This window comes from Leguminivora glycinivorella, chromosome 24, assembly GCF_023078275.1.
Source record: "Leguminivora glycinivorella isolate SPB_JAAS2020 chromosome 24, LegGlyc_1.1, whole genome shotgun sequence".
Taxonomy (NCBI): Eukaryota; Metazoa; Arthropoda; class Insecta; order Lepidoptera; family Tortricidae; genus Leguminivora; species Leguminivora glycinivorella.
In genome coordinates this window covers 3,548,424-3,568,931 of record NC_062994.1, presented here as the reverse complement: position 1 = coordinate 3,568,931, position 20,508 = coordinate 3,548,424, and the positions used below count along the sequence as shown (strand labels likewise).

The following is a 20,508-nucleotide window of genomic DNA, read 5'->3' as shown; positions in this document are numbered from 1 at the left end:
AATAAAAAACACGCGCGCACTATGTGCAATGCCTGGCTGAGCGAATGTTTATGTTATACAGTCTATATCCAGTTTATTAAGATCACGTTTGATACGTTTTCCTACTTAACACGGCAGATTTCCCTGAATCTTTATTTCAAAATTAAAATGTTACCATTGACGACACTGTTAGCTGTACATTTGTAATACTTATTACAAGGGCATAACGTCTAGCGATGGTTAGCTAAGCTACCATCCACACTCATAAGACGCACGTCTCGGGGCGCGCAACGGACATCTCCTACACGCCTTCCGTCCTTCCTATACAAAATGTACTGAGGAGACGTTTTTTGAATTACATTCAGGCGGCGTGGCGCGGACGTCCGTTCCGCACCTCAGGACATGCGTCTCTTAGATGTGGCCGGTCCCTAAGAGTGTTGCTGTTACTGTTAGTACATTGCGTGGTTCTTTCAGAAATCGAAAAAAAAAACATTTTTTTTCATCAAGAAAAAACTCTTCCACCCTATCAATAAAACTGATGACTCGGTTCAAACTTTCAAACACCATAACGGATCGTATCATTTCGAGAATTCTCGGCACTCGGAGACGATCTCAAGTCACTCACATACGCAATCACATGTGACATTATACGATTGGGGTAAAACCGGCTATTTGCCGAGGCAATTTCGGAGGGATTGGCAAATTATGCAGGGTTTCGGGCGTAATGTGAAGCGTTTACCTTTTGTGCACCTGCATTTGCATATATATAAATTGATATCATAACGTGAAAATGAAATTTAGTAAATTTACATTACTTAGAATAGTGTGGTGACGACTTGACGAGCTCACCACCCGCTTTCGTCACGTGGGTCTGCGATATTATTATTTAGGTTTCTTACAACCCGTCAACTGGTAAGAGTAGCACTGAAAAATGTACAGTTTAATGTGCTCTGCCTACCCCTTTTTGAGAACACAGGCCTGAATTATGTATGTAAAATAGTGTACAGGTGATAGCCTCTAGAAATCGAAAGTTTTACCGAACAACATACATATTCTTATTAATTAAATAGGATTTGTTAGATGTTTCTACTTCAATGAAAGTTGATATGCATAGAAGCATGTTTAATTGTTTATTAAATTTATTATATTTTCAATAAACATTCGTGATCAGACTTCATAAAAGCAATAGGGGTATTAAATTAGTTTCTTGTTCATTTTAATAAACCTTTCTCTTTAATAAAGTATTTAAAGCAAGTTTCATTAGACGCCTGCTTAATTCATAGCTTTTAGTGTATTAAATTAGTTAATAAACAATGTATTTTCCTCAAAAGGCGGGTCCACACAGAACGGGAACGAGGCAATGTCCTAGCGAGGCAAATGACTACTGCAGAGAGAGGTAGCGCACGCTTTCGGTTACCTGCAGGGCATTGTGAGCGAAATATAAAATAGATATATACACGGTAAGCTCCCGAAGGATTGTGTTATATATCTCACCTGCGAGTTAAACTACCTACCCGCCATTTCCTAACTATACAGGGTGAAATAAAAAAATCGTTCAAACTTTGCATAGTGACTTCGAGGTAATAGTGAACAATTTTTATGGAACCAGACCAATTGCGAAAAAAAAAATTGGCTGTTCCATATAAATGAACGATAGCCGAAATGTACGAAACTGCCAGTTTTTTTTTGCGATTTCAGCATTGGTCACATAATAAAAATTGTTCATTATGACCTCAAAAGTCACTATGCAAAGTTTGGACGGTCCTTTTTATTTCACAGTATATAGAACGAGTAGTCGCCTATCATATGCTGCTGCCTCGGCTGCATGTCTGTTGTCTGCCGCGCGAGCACATTGCCTCGATCTGTGTGTACCCGCCTAATAGCGCGATAATACCTCCCGCTCCCTCACACGCGGGGGTGTATTAGTAAGGCAGAGACGGATGGGCCGGAGTCTGGGCCGTTACCATGATAACACCCCTCGTCTGGCTCGCTATTTTGGGATTAAACCTATATTTTTGCTACTGTTTTTGTTTCATTCACGAAAAGCTTATACGAAAAAGGGGTAGTAGAATAGTTAAGGGAACAAGTGTTAGTGATACCTACTTATTGTAATACGCTTCAGTAGGCCTAGCACATGATGGCCGCGGGAGTATGTCGCCGCGAGATAGATGACACGTCTTTGTCTAATTGTATTAATGACATAAGGACAGGTAGTCTATCTCGCGGCGACATACTCTCGCGGCCATCATGTGCTAGGCCTGCTGGTGTTTGATAAGGGTCAAGTTATATTAATTTTATTTGTATCGCTTAACTTCAAACCTGGGTAAATCAATTTTGCTTTAAAGGTTGATTATATAAAAAAAAAATGATCTGAAAGATTGTCAACCTTATAGCAGAGTGGATTTACCCAAGTTTGAAGTTAAGCGACACATTTAACTGACAATAATAAACATTAGTAATTAGATACTAGCTCATCGCTAATGTAATGAGTAAGATATGTATTAACTAATAATCCATAATTGGAAGTCATGATTATACTATTAATAAATATCTGGGCGACCGAGCTTCGCTCGGTTCTATTTTAATATATCACGTCTTTAGATAAAAAAAAAACTCTTATAAATACAAAAACAAAAAAAAAAGACAAAAAACAAAAACTTAATTTCTGACCGGGATTCGAAACCCTGACACCTACGATCTATCTGCGTACATTAGACCGACCTCGTGCGACTGAGCTAAGCGGAATCGATGCGCGCGCGGCGAAATTAAGGACCATATTTTACGTTTACAAATGCGAAAGAAAAACTCATGAAAACTCGAAAATTCGCGTTTTCCGGGATCTAAGGCTACGCTAGATCGATTTTTCACCCCCGAAAACCCCCACAAAACAAATTTCAGCGAAATCGTTAGAGCGGTTTCCGAGATCGTCGGTATATATAAATAAATAAATAAATAAATAAATAAATAAATAAATAAATATACAAGAATTGCTCGTTTAAAAGTATAAGATATAACAGGATTGTAGGAATGTGGAACGTATGTATGTATGACTTTTCGGACTCACACATGTGTACCATTTGATGTGAAACATAATCAATACGAAGTAAACAAGATGTCACGTAATTCTTGGAATGATCCTGTAGATTCTCTCGTTTTTACGCGACCGATGAAGAAAGGTTATGTTATGTCTAATTCTTTAACATGACAATGTTGATATGTCGTTTCTCGTTTGACGGATTACAATGAACATTCATGAGATTCATCTCAATCGTGGGAGTGGAATCATTATTAAAATGGTGAAGCCAAACCAAGCCGTGTTTTTCTTTATTATTCCATTTACTTATTGTAGCCAAAAATTGACTAAATATGTAACATAAAACGAATTACTGTGAAGCATGAATATTAAAAGGCTTCATCGGCCTACATTATAAATTTTGTTGAAGCCTAATTATACTATTGTATTTCTCTTACTTCTACATTATAGTCAGGGACCAAACGACCTCTTTTACAAAAAGTCGTCGACATCTCTTCTAAATACCTAAAACAGGTATGGATGTGTTCCTCGTTATCTCCAGATTACGAATTGACCTGTTTTAGTTTAAGGAGGGGGGGACGGGTTGAGAAAAAGGGGGGAGAAAGATGGCGGCCGACCATCATAGATATTTATTCACATCTCGAGTCCTATGGCGCCAATCTGTTCGTGCAAGGTGTCGTTTGAAAGCTTATTAAACCTACTTTAATTGTTTTTAAATAACTATATTCATAAAAGTAACCGTTTACGAAATATTTGAAAATATGTGTTTTTTTACCGCGCATTAATTGCACAAGTACTAGAAAAAATGCGTCTAACTCAATAAACAATAACTTTACCGCAATTGATGTTATTATAAAATTTTCGCGTCTATTCATGCTCTTTCTAAAAATATAAGTTTCATTGGTATATGATAATATATAACCATGTAATTACGAATTTGGTTTAGCAGGAGTCACTCTGCCCGGTCGCAGAAATGGGCGCTGACCGTAGTAAAGTATTCAATATTTTTGAGGTCCTATTTTACGGATCCATATGCGAGAGGTATCGTTTCAAAGCTAATTAAACCTACTATATTTTTTTATAAATAACTATAATCATAAAGGTAGCTGTTTAGAAAATATTTGAAAATATGTGTTTTATAGACCATGAGTCGCACAAGTACCTACTGGTAAAAAAGGCTTCTTAATCAATAAACAACAACTTTCCGGAATTGATGTTAGTATAAGATTTACGTGGAATTTCGTGTGCTTTCTAATAACATAAGTTTTATTGGTGTATGATATTATATAACCAAGTAATTACAAATATGGTTAAGTAGGGGCCACAGCGCCCGGCCACGTATGGATGCTGACCGTCGCCAAATTTTCTATATTTTTCAGATACTATTTTATTTAACAGGAATCTTTTGAAAGCATATTATGCGTACTATCATTGGTTCTCAATAATTTTAGTTGTAACTGTAGTATAGCTAACAAAATATTTGAAAATATGCATTGGAACCGATGTGAGTAAAACATGCTTCTAGCTCAATGAATTATATTTTTTCCGCAATTGATATAATAACAAAATAAACGGCGAAATGTATGACCTTTTCAAATAATAAGTTTTGTCAGTATTGCATAAAGAATTAATGTTAATTTATCCATCATACTCACTGCGCACCGTCATATACATGGATGACCATTTTCGTTGCCGTTTTCATAATTTTTAAGATTGTATCTTGGTGCATGACCAATAAACAATAACTTTACCGCAAATAATGTTATGATAAGATTTACAGGACATTTCATATGCTTTCTAAAAATATAAGTTTTATTGATGTATGATATTATACAACCAAGTAATTACGAATTTGGTTTAGCAGGTGTCACTGCACCCCCGTGACGTAAATAGGTGCTAACCGTCGCCTAATTTTATGTATTTCTCAGATCCTATTTTAGCGATCAATTTGTGAGAGGTATCATTTGAAAGCATATTATGCGTACTATCGTTACTTTTTAATAATTTTAGTCGTAATTGTAGAAGTTTACAAAATATTTGACAATATGTGTATTTTTACTGTATATGAATAGCATTCGCACTGATACGAGTGAAACATGCTTCTAGCTCAATAAATTATATTTTTCCGCAATTGATATAATAACGAAATGAACCGCAAAATGTATGGCCTTTACAAAAAATGAGTTTTGTTAGATTTGCTTAAACAATTAATGTTAATTTGTCCACCATACCCACTGCGCACGGTCAATCGTCATATAAACGGATGTCCCCCGCCGTTGCCTTAATTTCTTCATCATTTTACAGATTTTATTTTACTGATCAATTAAGTATATAAGTAAATTCGATACGTGATAGATTATATTTATTATGAATATACGATTAGTGAAATAAAATCTGAAAAATCATGAAAAAAGGCAACGACGGTGGACATCCATTTATATGATGGTGCGCAGTAGGTGAGCTGAACAAATTCAAATAAATTGTTTATGCAATACAAACCAAACTTATTTTTTGTGTAAGTCATACATTTTCCGTTTATTTTGTTATTATTTCAATTGCGGAAAACTATAATTTATTGAGCTAGAAGCGTGTCTTATCAATGCCAATGCTATTCATGCACAGTAAAATACACATATTACTAATCAAATATTTTGTAAACTTCTACAGTTTCGACTTGAAATATTAGAAATAAAGATAGTACGCATAATATGCTTTCAAATGATACCTCTCACAAATTTATCAGTAAAATAGGATCTGAGTAACGTAGAAAATTTGGCGACGTCAGTCAGCACCCAATATCGTGACAGGGCGCAGTGACACCTGCTAAACCAAATTCGTAATTACTTGGTCATATATTATCATACACCAATAAAACTTATATTTTTAGAAAGCGCATGAAATTTCGCGTAAATTTTATAATAACATTAATTGCGGTAAAGTTATGGTTTATTAAGTTAGAAGCATTTTTTATCTGTATATGTGCAACTCGTGCTCGAAAAAAAAACTCATGTTTTCAAATATTTTGTAAACAGCTACCTTTATAACTATAGTTATTCAAAAATAATTATAGTAGGTTTAATTTTCTTTCAAATGATACCTCTTACATATGGATCCGTAAAATAAGAACTTGAAAATATTGAATACTTTACTACGGTCAGCGCTCATTTTTATGCGACCAGCGGAGTGACCACTACGAAACAAAATTCGTAATTTAATGGTTATATTATCACTTACCAATAAAACTTATATTTTTAGAAAGCTCATGAATAGTCGCGTAAATTTTATAATAACATCAATTGCGGTAACGTTATTGTTTATTGACTTAGAAGCATTTTTTACCAGTACTTGTGAGATTCATGCTCGATAAAAAACACATATTTTCAAATATTATGTAAACAGCTACTTTTAATACTATAGTTATGTGTAAACAATTATAGTAGGTTTAATTATCTTTCAAACGATACCTCTCACATATGGATTCGTAAAATAAGATCTCAAAAATATTGAATACTTTACTACGGTCAGCGCCCGTTTATGCGACCTGGAGGATAACCCCTGCCAAACAAAATTCTTAATTATATGGTTATATATTATCATATACCAATGAAACTTATATTTTTAGAAAGAGCATGAATAGACGCGAAAATTTTATAATAACATCAATTGCGGTAAAGTTATTGTTTATTGAGTTAGACGCATTTTTTACTAGTACTTGTGCAATTCATGCGCGATAAAAAAACATATATTTTCAAATATTTCCTAAACGGTTACTTTTATGAGCATAGTTATTGGAAAACAATTAAAGTAGGTTTAATAAGCTTTCAAATGACACATCGCACGAACAGATTGGTGCCATAGGACTCGAGATGTGAATAAATATCTATGATGGTCGGTCGTCATCTTTCCCCCTTTTTTCTCGACCCGTCCCCCCTCCTTAAACTAAAACAGGTCGATTCGTAATCTGGAGAGAACGAGGAACATATCCATACCTGTTTTAGGTATTTAGAAGAGATGTCGACGAAAATCGTGAAGGAGACGACTTGTGGCCAAATTGGCTCTAGACTATTAGCATGAATTAAACAATCTAAACCTTAAGATATTAGGCAGCGTTCCCACTTAAGCGTCGCGTGTCTCGGCGCGCGCCATGCCACCGCCACGCCGCCTGGGGCGCGTCTTACGTCCTTCCTATACAAAATGTACTGAGGAGACGTTTCTTGAATTACATTCAGGCGGCGTGGCGGAGACGTCCGTTGCGCGCCCCGAGACATGCGTCTTATGAGTGTGGATGGTCCCTTAACGTACAGTCACCGGAAATAACATCGAAAAAAAAAATAAGTTCGTTTTCACATTATCCGATCCCATGTCGGATGTAGGACCGATATCCTATATACTGTCTAAAGACGCCATTCTATTTGCCTTTGTTATCATTCCTACATCCGATATCGGATCGGATAATGTGATGTGAAACGCTCTAAGGCTGCATAAATATATCTGACACGATGTTATGACTTTTAGAAATAAAATTGTCGAGTATTGCCGGTGACTGTACGTACAAGCTTTCTATCTTTGCCCGGCATTCGTGTTGCTTATCCCCCGGGCGTTCCCGTCATGAAAACTATGTCACAGCTCGACCCATATGTGGGCATAAAACGATCTAGCGAGAGAGGCATATACGTATGAGGAATATAATCCTTTTAAATTATTTTGACATGACAATTTTGTATAAAAATTAGTATTAAAAAAATATAGACTGAATTTTCTTTGGCTTTGGTAAGAGCTTAACTTAAGTTAGTAACAGTAAAAAACAGACTAAAAATGACAAACTCTGTATAAAGATAAACCAACTTCCAGATTACTAGCGAATATGTTTTATAACTTGAAAACGCTTCTCTCCGTGTTAAAACTAGAGTCCTGTTTTATGTTTGAGACATATTAAGCCCAACAAGTTAATCAGGATTTAATCTAAATTTCTAGAATTATTATTTAAGCATATGGCGTATACTTGTAGATTTTAATGAAAGAAGCACACCTCTAGAATGTAATAGTAAGAAGATAACGATAGTTTTGTAATGTATAAGTGATTCTATCGCCATTGGCACAGTTAGCACCGGTTTCCTAGCTTTTCTTTCTTGCACCACTTCTCACTGCGTTATCACAGCGATTGTACGTTTTTTTTTTTATATTATAAATGGGCTTACTCTTGACCACAGACTAGCCAAAGGCAAAGACGTGGCTAAGGCTACGATGGAGTGAGCTCGCCCAGAAGATGCCTGTTCACTCTTGATTTGAAGGTTGCCGGGTTATATGAGCTCGGAAATATAGCCGGAATAACTAAGAAAATATGTTGGATATCTCGCAGTATAGGGTATATTGTAGCTACTTATACAATTCCGTTTCATGTAATCTAGCGAAAAGATGTGCCTGAATATGATTGTCTGTTACATAGTTAAAATTCCTGGACTACCACTTTGAAGTTTGGATTTTGGAATAGAAGGAGGTAAACGGACGCAAGCATATTTGTTTTTTAGGTAAGTAGTATAGAATACTGTAGACGCTGAGTAGATTCTAGCCTTCTTAAGAACTTGGAAGTCTCAATTTACAAAGAGATACCAAAACATATAATTACAAACATGCTTTCTTTACACGGCCAAATGTAATGTAAATAACAAGAACAGGAAATGACTAAACTCACAGGACTTCGGACTATTAACTAATGGCCAAAGAGATAAAATTTTCCTTAATGCACATATTTTGCCAAAGATACATTCTTAATTTACAAATTACAATAAAAAAGCTATCAACTCGAGATATGTACCTGTTATCATTGCGTAATGTAAATAGACGGCAATATAAATAAATCTGACGTCACCCATGACGTTACAAGAGTTTAAAATTAAACTGGAGGGTACCTCGCTTTCTCAATATTAAAAAGGACACAACTCTATGTAGAGTTCAATGGTGGATGTACATTTTAATGAGGACAGAACAGGGTAACGCCTAACGTACTCAATTTTAAAAGGTCGTAACCTCTCATAAGTTTGAATGGTGAATGAGCATTTCTAACGAAAGCTTATTGTAAAAAATATGTTAGGTGCTTTCAAGGGTCGTCCTACTATTAATTTTAATTACATCACAGATCACAGTTTCTCTGCCTTCTGACATTTTATATCGCTGTAAAAATGCTCCGTCAGCTTGACATGTTGGTCTATTAAGTTGGTGTAAGGTTTAATTAGGCTTGGCTGGTTGTAGCCATACCTACGTGTTTTTTGCAGTTACTAAACCTATAATTTTCGCAGATATTGTTAGATCATCTAATTGTAGCCTACATGGGGTTATTAATGATATTTATAATATTGTAATTCGATATTTTAACATGGATATTAAATACGCGGGATGTGGGTGCTGTTGTCCTAAACGTCATTTTTTGAAAAGAGATTGAACACAATATACAATACAGGTTAAATTAAAGGACAGAATTTGAGGTACAAACGCGAACTTACCCTTTTAAGGGGCTGGGAAGGGACTGTGACTGTGACCACAAGTAAGTACTTACCTTAGGTACAAAGGCTTAAAAGGGGGTAATCTGTAGTGTCCGTCCGAAGTTTCGGTTTCGACAAAAAATGCCCCTAGACCACACAGGAACTCGCTAAATTGTATGATTTGTAATGTTTGGTCGAATTTTTTATTTGAAAAAAATAGAGAAAACCAAAAAAAATCGGCAAATAATACGGTTTAATTTAGATGTATGTTTAATTTCGAATATACGACTGCTCACGACTGCGGTATGCACTTGTGTTACATTAAGTATGTATGTACATATATGTATGCGAAATTGGATAGGGGCCTGGGTGAGTACCTAGCCAACGTCAAAATCGCTTACCCTTTATAAGCGTAACGTAGCTAGCTCTCTCTATCGCTCTTCGATTGGCGCGACAGAGACAGATAACGTTTCGATCGCCACGTAGCGCCAACGATTGTCACTTGGGCCAGCCCAGCTGGGCATTCCTGCGTTTCTCAAATTGCAGAGGGCATTAAAGTTAAATTGATTCAGTAGCTGAAACTAAACGGTTGAATTCTTCAAGATATTTTGAACACCTCGCTCGCTTAGTCACTGCTGGCTGTACCCGTAACAAACCTTTATTGAATTGAATGAATCAGCAAAAGTATGATAGACGTCACAATAGTAGATAATAGATATCATTCGTTGAAACATCGAACTCTAAAAGATTAGGTCGATTAGTAGATGACGATAAGATAAATAGGAAAACACTATCGAAAACCAAACTTTAGTAGCATCACCCAAAATGCAACCTTATTGCAAAAATGTACCTTCGATTATTTTGCTCAGTAGAATAGCTTTATTAAAGAAAATAAATTAGCACTATCCTTAAATCAGACAAAAGGAAAGCAAGACATAATCGTTGACAACAAGATCAGTTTCTAGACACGCGGCAGCGTGTCAAGCCAAGTTCAAGTAATTACGTTTTGCTACTTTAGGGCGTTTATTTCATCCAGGTTTAAGAAAATACAATAGAGGATATTTAAGTTGAGCAATAAAAACAATCCTATATTATCAAGAATAAATCTGAAATCCTGAACAATCCACCTACGTATATTTTCTTTTGTTCATATTCAATTGTATCGTATATTTTATGAAAAACAACTGTGTACAGTGTGTACGTAGTCAAATGCACAAACGCTCACGATAACATCTCTTTCGTAGCTATCTATCTCTATCGCTCTTGCATATTGGCGCGACAGAGCCAGACTCCCTTTCTGCGGCGTTTCGGTTTAGTTTCGCGTCGCAGAAATGCCATTCGGCTACGGAGCCTGTAATATAATATATTAAACATACCGTTTGCTCGAGAAAATACATATATATATTACCAGTAAAAATCGCAAAAAGCGAACAGTCGTCACTACAATAATATTAATAAACCCTCATGATTAAATGGTTATATCACTAGTATAATCCAATAGTTGTAGAGTAGGTTCGAGCAGCCAACGACCGAAGGTTCTCTACAAAAAAACCTGAGACGTGACTCTAGAGTAGGCGTCGCTTCCCGCCCACAACTAAGTCACGACTGCCGCGACTAAAACTGACGGTACACTAAGCGCCAATAAATATTATAGGACATTCTAACACAGATTGACTGACACAGTAAGCTCAAGAAGGCTTGTGGGTACTAAACAACGATATACATAACCTCCGTGAAGTTGGCCGCCCCACTTCATTTAAAAAAAAAAAAAACTTCTAATCGGATCCTAACGATTTTATATACTGAACTAACGTCTACTAACGATTATCTTTCGATTCCAATTGACAAAAACCGTAAAATCAGTTTTGGGGCGGTAGCGTGAAGTTGGCCCCCTCCATTTTGTTTTTTAAAAAAAATGATGTTGTTATCGGATCCTAACGATTTCACATACTGAACTAACATGAACTAACGATGAACTAACGATATAGATATGTAATTTGCGGGCACTCGATATGGGGCGGTCAACTTCACGGAGGTATATACATAATATAGAAACAGGTACTTGTACATAGAAAACATCCATGACTCAGGAACAAATATCTGTGCTCATCACACAAATTAAGCACAAGAAACCCAATTCTGTCCCTATGGCAGTATCGAAATAGGTTTAGATTCTAAAAAGAGTTCTAGACAGATCTAACTCCGGCCCAATCTAGGCAATCTGTCGCGTTAAATTGGTACATTTGGCCTATGAATAAGAGTGAAGGTCATTCAAATTCGCCAATTGTATTGCCGTCTGAAAATAATATAAATCAAATCAAACATGAGTTGATTTCATCAGAAGACAGATTTTTTATGTATTATTAAGAACTTGCGGCGCGAATATGCATAGAAAAGTTGGGTCTTTATTTATGAGATAAATCTAGGACTAACTTAGATCATAAAACCCGCCTTTCCGAGACCTGACGAGAGAGGCAAATATCACGTAACATATTTCGAAGAAAAATCAAAGTAATTTAATATAAAAAGATGACTAGTCTTAAAAATACCGAAATCTATTTCATTTCTCCCCAAATCGCCTCACGTAATTGATGAATAGTCCTATTTTATATGGCTAGATGGTAAACAGATAATCACGTCACCAACTAGCCGTAGCTATAACTAGGTACGGATTTTAGTACCGCAACTCAATCTTCGCGTAATGACGGTTGACGTATCAACGTACGGATTATGTGACTCACTGATAACAGCCTATTTATAGTTTACTATACACAACAGATTTCGTATACATATAATATGCCACAGATCAAGCAAACACATCTACTTAGCGTGCCAAACGAACTCAGTCACTCCAGGTTGTCCTGTCCCTACTAACACCGTGCAGCTTTCGCGCGCCAATTTTTGTAGGTTGAAATCAACGAAAACATAAAAAGTGCCTTGTGAGAGCATGTGGCCAAATGTGTCACATATTTTTTGCCTTTGAAGACTTATTGGCCGTGATTATACCAAATACCTATATCTTTTTCATAATATTACAAGAAACACACCATCATTTTAGCCTTTTATCATCCACTGAACACACACCTCCCTTCATGTATGCCATTTAAGCCCGGCCTGGCTCATCCAGAGATACCAGACAGTTTTCCGATTGTCATCAAAATATAGCTAGAGGCCACACAAGTCAACAATACCAAAATGATTATTTTTACCACTATAAAACTAGTAGGTAACTGTCATAGAAAGAGAAAAATACTGTGTACTTGTCACAAAGTCAGCTATTTGAATACTCCATCTCAATTCAACGTAAAAATGCCACTAATGGGTGTCCCACATAAAACACAATTCTGTATACTAGTTTTTAGACAGGAAAACCTACACTTGTTTCCTCAAATATAATGTTAGAAGCTTTGAACTAAAATGGTTATGAGCAAGTTAACTGTCAGATTTATTTCAATTCAGGGAAAATAATTTTAACAATGCCACTGCTTAAGTGTATTGCTAGTGTTTCGCAACCTGATAGATGATACAGAATCATCCTTTAACCCCTTGTACGCTGCCTGTAAAAGGCCTGATCTTAGTCACATTCAAAGCAACAGATTAAAATAAGCACAGATTCACATCTAAGTATCTATCTATTTAGCCCCTTTTTTCTAAATTAGAGTATATGTCTTAATTCAGTGTGCCGCTTGGCAAAGGCTTCCTCTAGCTCTTTCCATTGGGGTCTATCTTGGCTAAGCATGCAAGAGGTTAATATTTAAACTGCCTGACATTTATATTGTTTATTCTATTATTTCCTTTTGCTTGCAATAAAGATTGATTGCAATCTACAACAATAGGTATCCATAATGCAGATATCAATACTGTGATGAACACACAAATAAATGCTTGTAACAGGATTCAAATACATATGGGAGTTCAACTAAGCAAGACCATGAAGAGAATACATATCATTAATGTCAGTTAGTCTTTAGACATGACATTTGTTGCAGTTTATAAGGAAAAACACTCCTAAAACTTATACAAATTTGTCATGGATCGACTCATAATTTTTATGTATACGCCCGTAAAATTATCATTGAAAATATTGGAATGAAAGTTAACAAGCACTGTCAAATTTAATATTATATAGCACAAAAACGACTAAAAGCACATGAATGAGAAAAATATTACATGCTCCGGATGTGTAAACAATGTTGTTTCCACAATAATATGTTTAATATAACCAATGGAATAATCAAAATAATTGATAATGCATGTTGTCATAGCGTACCGGCGTACGTTGTTGTTAGTAAACAATAACATATGACGGACTGATCGGTTAGCAGTCGTAATTTACCAGAAATTTCTACACTAATTCGTCTAGATTATGCCAAAAAACTGGCTTATAACACCCTAAAATGCCTGAGATATCAGCAATTAAGTTTTTTATTGGACCTATGACTGATAGCAACCATGTGGTGATAACGCGCCAAAATTGCATGGTATTTATATGACGTATGTCAGTGACAGAAACAAAGTTTCTTTTAAACTAATTTACGAAATTCCTAAATTCATTTTATTTGATATACAGCCGCATAAAATACAATGTAGTATTTATTCGACAAATAATATTTTGATAGTGAAACGCCCCTAGCGGTAAGAAAACGAAACATAAACATAATGGCCGACACACAGTAGTTTCAAGGAATATCTAAATGCGCAAAATACTTACACATTCCTCCTCTTTTTCCATTCCAGAGGGCATTTGAGGTACTGCACGATTAATCGCCGAGTAGTCCGGTAAATCCGGAAGCTCCTCGGCGAGATATATGGGCATTGGCTTCGACGCATCCAGGGCCCTCGCCCTAAACGAGAGCTTCGACATTTTGTTGACAGAACAAAACACGCTAGCGTCGACACAAAAATGCACTCATAAAACACTTTATAGCTCCTCCAGGAGGTCCTAAAGGACCGTAAACTGAACTTAACACACTCTAGTTCGTTCCCATGGTTAATTTTTGCACGCACTCAGTCACAATTAATGAAAAACCGTAACGAAACTTTACATATTGAGCGTACTTTACAGAAAGCCATCATGGCGGCTTTCCGTTTGTCGGACGACCATGACCAACTTCCACCTAGCACGATGTGCGCGGGAAGGAAACACGCGGAAACTTTTGTAGCAAATTTGTGTCTATTTATTAATTTTTATCAGTAAAAAACTTAACACTGATTTTGAAAGTTATATTTTTAGGAAATATATTTTTTGATGATATTTTCACTTTAATTTATTGTTATTTTGGATTAACACAACATTATTAAATAGTGTTATGACGCCATTTGTCACTTTGTACCACAGACAATTTGTTTCATTTTTACAGTGGCGATGATATTGTTGCCAGTGATAATTAACCATACAGCCAAAGGAGCATGTACCATAGACAATATATTTTTACATTTCGTTTTAGGAGTTCTTTTACAATCCAATTTAATTGTCAATTTAATTGTATCCGCATTGTACAGTTTGGAAAAAGAAAAGAAATTAAGACGAGGACCGAACCGCACCAAGGTCACAATTACTATCTTGTAAGTGGGAGCGAGAAAGAGTTATTCTTTTCTCGCTTGGTGTACGGTGCGGTCGTCATACCCTGCGATGTTACCACTTTTTAATTTCTAATCCCAATATATTTTTAACCAAAAAGCATTGAAATGGGAAGTGAGCAGAGTACGTACATCAGAAGATCAGCGCTGGAAGTCACCAGCAACAGCAACACGCTGAGATGAGGCCATTTCGTGGCACTTCATTCCTTTCTGTCTTGTTATTATGTGTATTTTGTCTTGCCTGTGTTCACGATTATTCCATTCTATATATTAATCGTGTGCACGCAAGTTGTAGTTGGGTTGCACTGCATTCCGTCTGTACCGGCCTTTAGATAGTAAGGTAGCCGATGATTTATTAACTTACTACCCTCGCTATTTGGCATAATTATGTATCAAACTCGCTGCACTCGAGAATCAACTTTAAAATATTTTTTCTACTCCCGAACTGTTATACGTCATTTACACGGTCGTGCATAGATCTTTAAAACCCTACATAAAGGTCTATTCCCCAAAGCCAGTGTCCGCCGGCTTTCCGCGCATGCGCGCAGTATCGAAAAAACTGAAAACGCATTGTTTGGCTCTGTAACCATGGCAACGCCTTATAACGACACTGACACTGCGCGAGTGCGCGGAAAGGCTTTGGGCAGCTGAGCTGACAGTGCAAACCTTTGCGTCAAAATACAGGAAGCAGTGTGAATTTCACGAAAGTTATTCAAGAAAACTATTAAAAACTAAGTGCATGGTCGTAGAAAAAGTATTGTATGCAACGGTGTTTAACTGGGTCAAAAAATACTCGTGTCGTCTCAATAACAATTTTCGGCTTCGCCTCAAATTGTTACCCACGCCACTCGTCTTTTTTGACCTCCTTTAAACGCCTGTTGCATAAAATACTATAACAACAGCAAAATTATCATTTTCTATGGATGATTTTCTGCCAAAGTGCGTGTGGTTAAAAACTTTTCATGCCCCACTTAGTGCACAAAAAACACTAGGAGCAAAGAAGTACAACTTGTAGTTTTATCCCGTTTTCTCACACATTTGATTTAGGCTCCGCGCACACGGGCGACAAAACTGTTTTGTCTCCGTCGCTCGGTCTATGGGCTAGTATGAAGGTGCGCACACGAGGCGACGCAACTTTTCATACAAATACGAAAGTCGCCGAGCAACTGTTGCCTCCGTGTGCGCGGGGCCTTAAAAGGGATGAAACTACAATGTTGCCACTTTTTAACTTCTACTCTTTTTGCCAAACTGTGTCGAATACGTATGTCACTAGAAAAAGGCACGTAGTTCAAATTGTTTATAAGACGATACATTTTTTTATTTATGTAGACAGTCAAGCAAATCTAGTCACTAAAAGAGGCGGCAATTTGAAAAATGCAGGAGCGTACATTTATTTTCCTTGTGCTCTTTATGTAATCGCACCGAAGATGTGTACCATGTGTCCGTAACGAACTACCTAGACGTCAATTGTTTTATGGCAGTTGCGTGGGATTGTGCTATACGTACCTATCGGACAGGTCCAAGGTTTTAACCTTAACCCTGGTTAAATGTGGTCTAAAAGACAGAGATGTACAATGTTATTGTTTGTTTTAAATTTTACCTCAGTTAATTAAGTCTTTGGTTCTGTAGGGCAGCATTCTCGAAAAGTTTGTACAAAAATTAAGGGAAAAGTTAAATTTGTTTTTATTAATTCCTATTTTGTTACCAAGATTTTGTTGATGAATTGAGATTTTATTAAGTTTTATTTCGTCATTAAGGTTCTCTAGTATCTATATTTTCTTAATTATAACAATTATCCTGTATATATCTTACGAAAGTCGAATTATATTACTAAATGTTGGTAACAAAATAGGATCAATTAAAATTTGCTGACGTGGCATTGTACAAAGTTGACGGGAATTGCTGAGGGGCGACATTTTCGTGAAACGAAAGAGCCCCCAAATAAAAATCTTCCATAGAAAATTTGAATTTCACGCGTCTCTTTTATTTAGATACAAGAGTTGCTTGCTCGTCTATAGAAAAGAGCATTGAATAATTAAGTTTATTTTTGGTCTATACTTTTTGATTTCTAGTCTTTTTTTCAACTAGATGGCCAAAGTTTGTCACCCAAAAACATTTTTTTCTTAATTGCGCTTTTTAGGGTTCCGTAGTCAACTATAACCCTTATAGTTTCGCCATGTCTGTCTGTCCGTCCGTCCGTCCGTCCGTCCGCGGATAATCTCAGTAACCGTTAGCACGAGAAAGCTGAAATTTGGTACCAGTATGTATCTCAATCACGCCAATAAAGTGCAAAAATAAAAAATGGAAAAAAATGTTTTATTAGGGTACCCCCCCTACATGTAAAGTGGGGGCTGATATTTTTTTTTCATTCCAACATTTCCAACCCAACGTGTGATATATTGTTGGAAAGGTATTTAAAAATGAATAAGGGTTTACTAAGATCGTTTTTTGATAATATTAATATTTTCGGAAATAATCGCTCCTAAAGGAAAAAAAAGTGCGCCCCCCCCCCTCTAACTTTTGAACCATATGTTTAAAAAATATGAAAAAAATCACAAATGTAGAACTTTATAAAGACTTTCTAGGAAAATTGTTTTGAACTTGATAGGTTCAGTAGTTTTTGAGAAAAATACGGAAAACTACGGAACCTTACACTGAGCCTGGCCCGACACGCTCTTGGCCGGTTTTTTTTTCTAGTAACGGATACGACTTGACAGACTGTAGTTGAACTACGAGGAAGCTTCTTAATCCAGAAACCAGAGAATACGGAAGCGGAAGGGACGGGGTAAAAAATGAAATAACCTTTTATATCCAAATCTGTTTTATTACGTAATTCAATAAATAATTCTATCTTGTTAAGTAAACAGTGGATTATTCTTTCGTGATAACATATTCATTACTGTAGATTACGAATTTAACAGGACAAGCAGTTTGTATATGTAATATGACAGCTATTGTATAATGTATATTTTGTATTACTTAATAATGAAGTTATCTCCGTATAATTTAACCCAGTGTATTTATTTATATATTTGCTGAATTGTAAAAAAAACATTGAAAATTTCATTTATTGCAACTCATTTACAGCCACTATCAGTTCTCCTTTAATTCCTAAAATGCAAAAATATCTAAATAAGCATTGACAAGTCGTGCTCAGATATTTATGAACAATTATTTACCTTAAATATGCTGCTAAAAACTTAAAAACGTTACTTACACGCCAAGACGTCACAAACAAGCCAAAGTAAACTTTATCCGAAGTGTAAGGCCGGCAACAGACGAGTCTTAATTTTCATAATCTTAAAAAAAAATTGTATGCAAACTGAATTTTTTTTTAAGATTATGAATTTTTAAGACTGTCTGTTGCCGGCCTAAAGGTTTATTTGACAGCGTCCGCCATGACACTTAATAGTTAGATGGCCTTTAGGCAATGGTCCCATCAAAAACGAGTAAGCGGTTTTCATGAAACGTGGCTAAGAACACTCCCGACTAACTCAGATTTCAAACAAAAAAAAACTAAATCTTATTCGGTTCATCCGTTCGGGAGCTACGATGCCACAGACAGACACGTCGAACTTATAACACCCCGTCGTTTTTGCGTCGGGGGTTAAAGGCACTGGTCCCACGGCGAGCTAGTAAACTATGAGCTATCTGCTATAAAAACGAACAAAAGATAATAACTCCCGTGCAAATAAAAGAAACACGGCGATGTACAGTACATAGCTACTCGCCCAGCGGTGAGCTATCAATATCGCCGTGTCTCTTTTATTTGCACGGGGGTGCTTATCTTTTGTTCGTTTTTATAGCCGATAGCTCATAGCTTACTAGCTCGCGGTGGGACCAGTACCAAAAAGAGAGGGAGCGAGTTATAGTTCGTCGCCGTGCGATGCTTTTAGTTACACGGGAGCGACTATCTTTTGACGTTTCTATCGCCGATTGCTCTTCGCTCGCTTCTGGTGGGACCAGTGCCTTAGATATTCTTCGCTTTCATAAGGTTGCAATTAGGCGTATCTGCTATAATAATGCATACTAAAACCACCCTTAAGTGCGTTTCCACATTATCCGACCGAGTAGGACCGATATCGATTTTTGCCTTTGAAATCATGTTGTCTTTGGATAATGTGAAAACGCACTAAAGCGTCGCTAGTCGTATTTTTTCCTTGAAAATATCACATTTTTGGCGACTGAAGAAGCATCTTTTCTGCAAGCCACCGTACCATACAGATAGTTACACCAATTCACACATTTACGATACAAAACTTAACGAAATATTAACATTATATATATTTCATAAGATATTCGATTAATTCGGTGTATATACACATTTGTGAGTTTATATTGTGACTTGGCTAGTCTAAATCTTATTGTGATGTTACACGAGCAACACAATTGCCAGTCATTCACATACAATAGGCGAGACGACTAAAAAAATCTATTTAGTCCGTTAGTTAATTTATCAAAAAAATTTAGATACATATTTTTTCTTTTTTCTAACGAAAAATGACGAACGTACAGTGCGTTGAAGTTTCGCGTGACGTTACGCCTAGGTACAAATTTTACCTAAAAGTGACGTCAAAAGCGGACTCCGGAACTTTGGTGTTCTGTATCTTTGTATTTTTTCATTAATTAGAAAAAGGGAAAAATATGTGTTCAGTATTTTTGGACGATATAACTAACGGATTAAACAGAATGCCATATTTTTTATGTAGTCGTCATCCCTATTGCCGCGTTTGTTCAATACGCACCAACTAACTATGGAGCAAACGCGGCAATGGTATGTGAATTGCTGGCAATTGTGTTGGCCATGCAACAGCACCTTTATGCACTGGTCCCACCGCGAGCTAGTGAACTATGAGCTAACGGCTATAAAAACGAACAAAAGATAATCACTCGCGTGTAAATAAAAGAGACACGGCGATGTTAATATGTAGTTACTCGCCCAGCGGTGAGCTATCAATATCGCCGTGTCTCTTTTATTTACACGGAAGTGCTGATCTTTTGTTCGTTTTTATAGCAGAGAGCTCAGCGGGCCCATTTTTTTCAAAGTTGTCCACCCCTCTTTTTTTGTAACATGGGTATTTTTTACGCGATTCATACTCAGAATCGAGAGCTCTTTCGATCCTCATAAGAGAAAAAAATGTCCCAAGATTTCCATACAATTTTTCGAACCTTCCATTACGTTACCGCCATACAAAATGTATGAAAAAGTGGTAACGGAATGGGAAAAAAACCTTGGTACACTTTTTTTTCTCCTATTAGGATTTAAAGAGCTCGCGATTCTGAGTGGAAAACACAAAAATTTCCAAATCTAAAAAAAAGTGGGGTGGACAACTTTGAAAAAAAATGGCCCAGCATAGCTTACTAGCTCGCGGTGGGATCAGTGCCTTAATAAAAAGAGTGTTTAAAATTTATGCTGATATAATTTATCTCTTTCAT

General features: G+C 36.4%; 1 protein-coding gene across 1 annotated transcript in view; it reads right to left on the bottom strand.

The window, feature by feature from the left end:
* Positions 1-14,645, bottom strand: part of LOC125238902 — a 189,259-nt gene extending 174,614 nt beyond the window's left edge. The window contains exon 1 of the mRNA XM_048146390.1: positions 14,204-14,645. Within this exon, the coding sequence (XP_048002347.1) occupies positions 14,204-14,356 (153 nt within the window). The 5' untranslated portion in view covers positions 14,357-14,645. The remainder of the gene's footprint in view (positions 1-14,203) is intronic.
* Positions 14,646-20,508: the final 5,863 nt, after the last annotated feature.